The sequence below is a fragment of the Mesitornis unicolor genome, unplaced genomic scaffold (genome assembly GCF_000695765.1).
Source record: "Mesitornis unicolor isolate BGI_N332 unplaced genomic scaffold, ASM69576v1 scaffold25376, whole genome shotgun sequence".
NCBI lineage: Eukaryota > Metazoa > Chordata > Aves > Mesitornithiformes > Mesitornithidae > Mesitornis > Mesitornis unicolor.
Genome location: NW_010189268.1, coordinates 1 through 7,975, shown reverse-complemented (window position 1 = coordinate 7,975; position 7,975 = coordinate 1). Strand labels below are relative to the sequence as shown.

The window sequence follows — 7,975 nt, the reverse complement described above, 5'->3', positions numbered from 1 at the left end:
GCATTCCTTGGCCTACCATGCCTTCCCAACCCAGTTGTGATAACTCACTTGTGTCAAGTGTTAATTTGACCAGCAAATAAATCATTATACTAGCATAATTGTTTACAAGAACAAAGCGTTCATTCAGAAGTGTAAGCACAGATGTAAATCTCGCCCCTGTTTGTGATATATCTTCTTTCAGACTAAAACCTCAGAAATTGAGATTCTACCAGTCTATGCCTACTCATCTACACCGTAACTACATGTTGAAAGACTTTTTTTTAACGGCCTAAGAAGCCTAAGATCACAGGTAAAAGCATATAGCATCGTACATAAATCAGCTTCAGTTTGTCTTTGCAGAAAGACCTCTACTGTATTTCACAAAAGACAGACATGTATCAATAACTCAGTTCTACCATCAGTGTGAATGGCTGGAAAACCTCAAAGGTCAAGGAGCAAGGTTTATCAAGACTGATGCTCCAGCTTTTACATACAGAGGACTGTGGAAAGGTTTAGTACTAGAGATGCAAAACAAAAACCTTCCCTCCCCCAAAAAAACCCAGAAGTGAAATCAAAGCATGAGAAGCACTGGGAAAGAATAATACTTCACAGCTGATAAAGATAAAAGTTGAAACAATTTTAAAAGTGCAGTGCTAAGATGGCAGGGATGGTGCTAGAAAGCTGAACATTCGTCTTTCCTTGACCCATCTAGTCAGAGTAATTGATGATACAAAGCTACAGAAAAGGACTGCTCACCCACACAGATCAGTTACTGCAGGCTGGAGGCAGTGATGCAAACCCTAGGTTAGCAGGGCACTTTGCAACATCGTAATTAGGATAGCTTTTCTTCACAGTTGAGCACATGAACATGCCTGTCTTCTAGAAGTGTGCTACAGTTGCTTGGTTATTAAAGAAAGGTAATAACCTACTAAGGTCTCATTAACTTAGCTGCTTTCCATGAAATAAATCAGATGTTACTTGTAGATAGAAGAATCTAGAACTTTGAACTCCACTGCTCTCCAAACCTCCACAGGACAGGAAAGGCATATGCAATCTTTAGACCAAGCACTTCACTGAAACAACGAAGAGCCTCTCTCTCCACTTGCAGGGAGTTTAGGTACCACACTGCCAAAGACTATCATTGCATTCAAGGTTTTTCTGTCTCCCCAAATCCTTCACAAGTAATACCACAAAAATCAGACCAAAGCCAGTGCAGAAGTTTTTGCTTATTCAGCCAACCTACCTCATTCCATAAGAAGCAAGAATTTAAGCATTTCTTCAGATTCTGAAAGCATTCATAGGGTTTGCTGACAAGTCTCTTAGCCCCAGAAAAAGTCACAGGAGATTATCCCAAGTGCCTTACCTCTTCAAGCTATACTACAACGCCAGCTTTATTTTAGAAGGCTGTAGAATTGCAAGCCACTAATAATTAATACTTCAAATACATTTCAAGTAGTTTAGAAAGTCTTGGCATGTAGTCTTCAGGACAATTTTCCCTTTACTTAATGGGACTTTCACATTGCTTTTCTCTGTTTTACTGGTTTCACTTAAACTCTTCAAGCTTCAGACACGTTCGTGCATGGAAGTAACCGGCTAATCATACCTTATGCTATCATTTTGGACACCGATCAACAAGAAACAAACAATCCATGGGCTGCAATCTGAGAATCTCTATTTTCTCTGTTTTCAGAGCCCGAGTTCCAACCACCTTTCAAATGATGCAGCAAATTAATATCCAAAGTATACCTGAGGTTAGTCACTGCAAAAGCTCAGGTATAACTGAAGCAGTTTAAGGAAAAATATTCTAAATGCTCATTCCAGATTTAACTGACTAGGTTGAAAATAAAATACTTTACATAATTAAAGAGAAGGAAGGGAAACACATGAATTTAGCTGCTGTTTGAACAAAAGAGGTCAGCATTCTCCACCCTGCAAGGAAGATGCTCTAGCATAGAAAGTATAGGTAGGAAAGTTGGTGTTGTAAGCAACATGTTCAAAGAATCTTTGGTACGCTTTTCCCACTGCCCTGATGGAACTGGTGCTAATTAAACAAGTCAAGAGGGCTATGAGCTGTTTTGTCCACACTCCTTGATGCATAATTACTTGTTGATCGTCAAGATACAGCAGACAACAGGAATCATGACTTAACAGCCTAATAGACCTCAAGGACTAGAGTTGAGTAACTTGTGGAACCAGAGTTAGATAACAAAAACCTTCCCTCCCCCAAAACACCCAGAAGTGAAATCAAACCATGAGAAGCACTGGGAGTGAGTAATATTTCACAGCTGATAAAGTAGAAAAGATTTTAAAAGTGCAGTGCTAAAATGGCAGCACTGTGGAATCCCAATTACAGGTGCTTGAATTTGTATGGTTCCTACAAACAAATGGGGCTTTTTGCATAAAACTGAGACCCACCTACCACCCCATCCCCACATGCTCAATTATACTTGCTGACTCTGCAGATAACTACTTTGTCATTTTTAGCCTTACTCGTGTCTACTCTGAAACGGATACAAGATCCCTTCTACATATAAAGCTTAGACATTTAGGTAGCAAACTAAAATGGTTTGGATTTTTTGTTGTCATCGTTGGTTGGTTTTGTGGGTTTTTTCCTCCAAAAATAATCAGAAAAATTAAAAAAGTCTTCAATAAAAGACTAATTTGTTTTGTTTTGTTTGTTTTTTTAAAATTACCACTACAACTAAAATATGACCACAAGGCTAGATTACAGATACATACAGATTGCAAGATACAACCTACAAAATTAGAAGATTGCACACCAATGATAACTGTGCTTGACACAATGGTAGACAAGCTCCTACCATTTTGGTAGACCACAAAATAAATCTGTGAGGAAAACTCTGAGCCAGTAGTCTTGCACCCAGTCAAGATCTAGAAATATACATTCATCCATTTATTTTCCAAAACCTGTGCTATGTACATCCCTCTGTAAAATGGGAAAGTGCAGTTCTCTAGAGCATGCATTTTGAATACAGTATTTTCTCAGTTGATTCCCTCTATTTTCTTGAGGAATAAACCAAAGAACACAAGAATGGCAGAACCATAGCAATGCACTTATGAGTTTTAGGTATGACTAATGCGACTGTTTCCACAGCTAAGTCTTTACTGCTTTTTGCTTCATATTCACTGCCCAGCATGCTATCACAGTATATGAAACACATGTGCTGTCCAAGTAATTTACTGGTGGCATGTAGTTGGAATAATATTGCAAGGGAAGAGTTAGTTTTGATGACACTTTCTGGATCACATGAACATGGCTCGTTAGAACTTGATGCAGCTCATTTTTCAAAGAAAAAAAGTCAAGAACTCATAGATTAAAATTTGCATGTAAACTTTTTTGTCTTAGGTTACATTATTATGAAACTTAAAAAAAATAAAAATCAATTAAAGCAGCTGATTCCACTCATCTAAAATGCTAAATATAACTAGCTGGCCTGTCAGTAGAATACTGTGTCTATAGTTGATCACAGATGCTAGAATCCTAATGAAGACGACAAAAAACAAACTGCCATGTCCACAGGCCACCAAAGACTCAGCCTGGTATAGCTTCAAACAACTTAAGTTGTCTTTTCTTCTGTAGAAGATTCAGTATGCACACTAAGTGCCATACTTCTGTACTTAAACTAGAACTGTAGGCATAAGTGAGATTTATTTAACACCAAGGAGCCTGAAGAGACTAGAATAACAATACGTAAGTATTGATACATTACAGATAACTATAAGCCACTGTTATTTTCCAAGGCTTTAGCAATCCTGACAGTCTAATTATACTGACAGCTATAGCAGCAGCATAAATAGTACTTTAATTTAATTACTCTGCATTAAATGTACTTTGGAAATAAAGTTAAGTTTTAGAAGTCTGCATCTATTTATGAATGCTCTAATTACTTGAGCAGCATTTCCCTCTTTACTCAGTATTTATATCTTCCTGTATCAATGTCAGGCCACCTAAAAGAGCTGTTCAATTCCTACAAAGACAAATATTCCTGCATAACTTCAAAAATCAAGTAGTTTGTAAGTGAAGGAACATAGCTATCCCAATTAAGGCAGCAGTACACAAGTCTCCAAACTCTGGGCTCAAGTCTCTCAGTAAGTGGATTTTTTTATTTTTTTTCTTAATAAGTATGACAGAGCTGAAGCTGAATGCTTTTGCTTCCCCCTTTTGGTAAGTTGAAGAGAACTCCTCTAGGAGCAGAGCTTTAAGCTGCAAGTTTGGGAGGATCCACATGACAGGGAAACAGTGCTCTGCATTCTTTTGGAGCTGAATACTGAAGATGTGCTGCACAGAAAGACCTTCATAGACCCTGATCATCACCTTGCCCCTGCCCCTCCATGAGTCCCATTCAACAGCCAAACCTCGAAGGATTTCCCAGGTACTATGCTGATGTGCAATATGAATAGACACTTAGTCAGCAATAGCATTATTCTTCCAGAAAAGTATGTTAGGAGTAGTTACAAGAATATTTTTTATTAAAAAAGTTTCACAATCTAAACCAGTATTTTGATACCTCACTTAAGCTTTATTAATAAAACCACCAGAAAATCTGTTATTCCTACATTTGTTTAAAACTGATTAAGCAATACCTTTATCTTCTACTGTGATTTAACATTTTTCAAATCTGAATCCTGACATATCATAGCAAGAAAATTTCCTAGCCTGCAGAAGTTCAGCTCTAGTAATGACAAGTGCAGCCAAGTAAGTTATTATCCTTGCAACAGACTGGCAGGAAAGATAATGTTACACTTCCGCTACAGTTTTATGCATCTGCAAATTACAGTAAACCAGAGCTGGCTTGTTTCAAACCGGGAATGGATTTTGTCCCTGTGTTTTCAATATCAGAAGCATTCAAGTTATCACTGCATGAAGTAACAGGTTTTTAATACCGCAGTGGATTTTATGCTGTGGAAATTGCTACATGATGCAGTGGTGACATGTTTATATAGAACACTCACAGGAAGGATTATAGAAGTCATGAATGTCAGCAAAATGGAAAGCATCTGTTTAGGCTGTGGCATGCTGCTAAGGCTCCCTTGACTGCCAGGTTGCGATACGGTACACAGCCTCGCTGGACTCACAGCAGCAAATCAGTGACAGACTTTCATGTCGCTGCCTACTGCAGAAGTTGGGCAGCCTTCAGATCGTAGCTGCTAATGAAAAGCAAGCTCAATTCACCTGCATTCTGCATGGAGAGCAGGGAATCAATCTTCTTTCAGATGTTTGAAGGGGATAGTAATAAAGCTACATTTTAGGTTTTTATATAGAAGCACACTGAGGCTTGATTAATGATCAAGGGATAAGGAAGAATTTCCCCCATCACACATTTAAAAAAAGCCAACGACAAAACAAAAGCGCAGAAAGTACAGACACTTAACTACTGAAACAATATTCCATGAAAGATGCATAACTTCATAAAATCAATTTACAGCTTTTTGGACAAAACATCCTCCACAAATAGTTAAAAGCCTGCATAATGCTCCAGAGTATTAGCTTTGCTTTTGGACCACCAGTTTAGCTGACATGGAAAAGACTGGCTGTATAGGACTTCACACATCTAGACACATTGTTCTATTTAAGTCAGCATTGACTTGCATCAAAAAAGTTGGCTTCAGATCAGCAGATTCAGACAATATCTTATGAATTAAGTACTAGTACTTTTAATAGAAGTCCACCCACTGTTGGTCAAGCCAACCTTTTCTGAGATCATGAAGGGGAAGACAAGGAAAAAAAACAACTTTGCCAACAGCAAAAAATAAAAGGAAAAGCAAAGCAGGACACAGAATCTGCAGAAAGTGTACATATGAACAGATCCTCAGTTAAATGCAAAGTGTGTTGACTGTTTCTTAGAACCTTAAGCCAGATCTCAAATTCCAGTTTGGATCTAACTATACCTTCTAGAAGTAATTTTTTTTTAAAATTTTGAAGTCACTTCACGTGGTAACGTTTAGAGATTAATCAATTTATGCAAACCAAATCATAGCAATACAAGACTAAGTTTAGTTTTCTATTACTGCAAGAGACTCGGAACACACAGAGGGTGCTTTAAAAAACAGTGTTATAAATAAGTGTATGACTTGGGCCTGAAGGAAGAACAGCTGGAGAACTTAAGATCCTCCCATATTTTAATCCATGGTGATGTCATAATTTAGAGTTCTTGGAAATGTCAATTTGGCATTTAAACCACATCAATAAGAATCATTAAATCTAGTGCACATCTCCGTTTGCTTAAGCGTCAATTTAACTTTCATGAAGGGGAACATGCAGAGTTCTTAGTTGTAAGAAGTCTTCTGAGCTTTCTCAGAACTTGTCAAATTGCTTGAAAATACACTTTCCGAGTTTAAAAGGGTTTCTAAACACATTACCTTGTGTGCACTGAAGTTGAAGCACTCTCTGTAGCTTTACAATACATTGGAAAAAAGAATGCTCTGCCATTAAGTGTTTCACAGAACAGATTTGAAGAGGCTCCTTTAGGGCTATGAAACAGCATTTCACTTCCACACTAACAGAGCTAGGTTTGGGAGGGCCTTCTCAGTTTTGAAGATGAGGCACTTCACAAAATTTTATTATAAAAAGGTAAGACCAGCCAAAGGAGGCTTAAGTTGAAGTATATTTCAGATTGCTTAATCCTTTGATTGTTATGCAAGTGTATTTCATAACCTTATTTGAAGGACCAAAGAACAGTTTTAATACTAACAATGGGCTCAGTCTGACAGCTAATGCTAACCCGAGTGTGCATCGTGCCCTCCTTCGACACTCCAATTTATGTAACTCCACACTACTGTGGGTTTAAAAATAAAACACACAGGAAAACAAGGTTTAGATAGACAAAAACAGCAAGATCGCGTTGCTTGTTCCCCTTCAGTAGTATCTGCTAGTTATGGAGACAATAACACCCCAGAAACCATATTAAAGATTTTCTTACTTTTACTGGCAGCCCTCAGAGAAAGCTATGAGGACAAATACGCAGGATTCCTGAAAAAGTGTTCTTGGCCTGATTTCTTGAGAGATCTTTTTCGCCTTTCCTCCCAGCCTTCAAAAGGAACAATTTGCCTTCAAGGCAATACAAGCAACATTTTCAGCAAGGGTTTTAGAAGTATTTTTTCCAGAAATGTGCAAGTCTGCTATTGTAACCATCATTAAAACAGCATCTTAAAGCTGCTAACATAGTGGCAGAAAACAATAAGAAGGCTGAGAAGTCACTCGTTAACAGAAACTACCTTTAAGCAGATTCAGAGGTTATACTTGCAAAGGATTTCATATGTAGGGCTACAGAAAAGGGCACGAGATTGAGAACTCTGGATTCTAGGAAGATAAGAGTTGATTTAAAGCTACTTATTAAAAAAGTTCATACCCACCATTTCTGTTAAACAGAACAGTAAGTTAAAAATAAGAAACCCACAAAGTGGTGTGCTTACAAATGAATGTGAAAAAGTGCAACACTCAAGAAGACAGCAGTTAAGCAACAGCAGGTAATTTCCCAAAATTAACTGACAAAAAGGGTGGCAGAAAGAAGTTTATAGTTACCCAGAAGTGTGCATGACAGTTGACCATCATAGTCCTCTCAATAAGCTCATCAGGACACTCCAGAAGATGGTGTCCAGAAACCACACCAGCATTGTTAACCAGGACAGACACCTCGCCAACCTCCTTGCGGACCCTCTCTGCTGTCGAGTAGACGTTTTCTCTTTTGCCCACATCACAGGTGTATGTGTAAACCTGCAAGTTGCAATGGGGCAGCACATCTTTTTCTCCATCCCCAGCCACTAAAGATCACAGACAAGAGAAAAGAGCAAGAAGGGGGAGGAAATAAAATTCTTACTTGCATTTTGACATTCAAATAAATAATCGAGTGGAAACAGTAAATTCCCATCACAGTAAAGCTTCTCTTTACTTTGCTGTCAACACAGCAGACAAGGACTCGTCCATTTACTATCCCAGGTTTTAAAGCACACTTGTTGGAGGTCAAGGCAACACGAA

The 7,975-nt window shown here is 38.2% G+C and overlaps 1 protein-coding gene across 1 annotated transcript in view; it reads right to left on the bottom strand.

The window, feature by feature from the left end:
• Window positions 1-7,761, bottom strand: part of RDH10 (retinol dehydrogenase 10 (all-trans)) — a gene marked incomplete at its 5' end in the record, with an annotated part of 24,733 nt that extends 16,972 nt beyond the window's left edge. Inside the window, one exon of the mRNA XM_010186016.1 lies at window positions 7,523-7,761. Within this exon, the coding sequence (XP_010184318.1) occupies window positions 7,523-7,761 (239 nt within the window). The remainder of the gene's footprint in view (window positions 1-7,522) is intronic.
• Window positions 7,762-7,975: the final 214 nt, after the last annotated feature.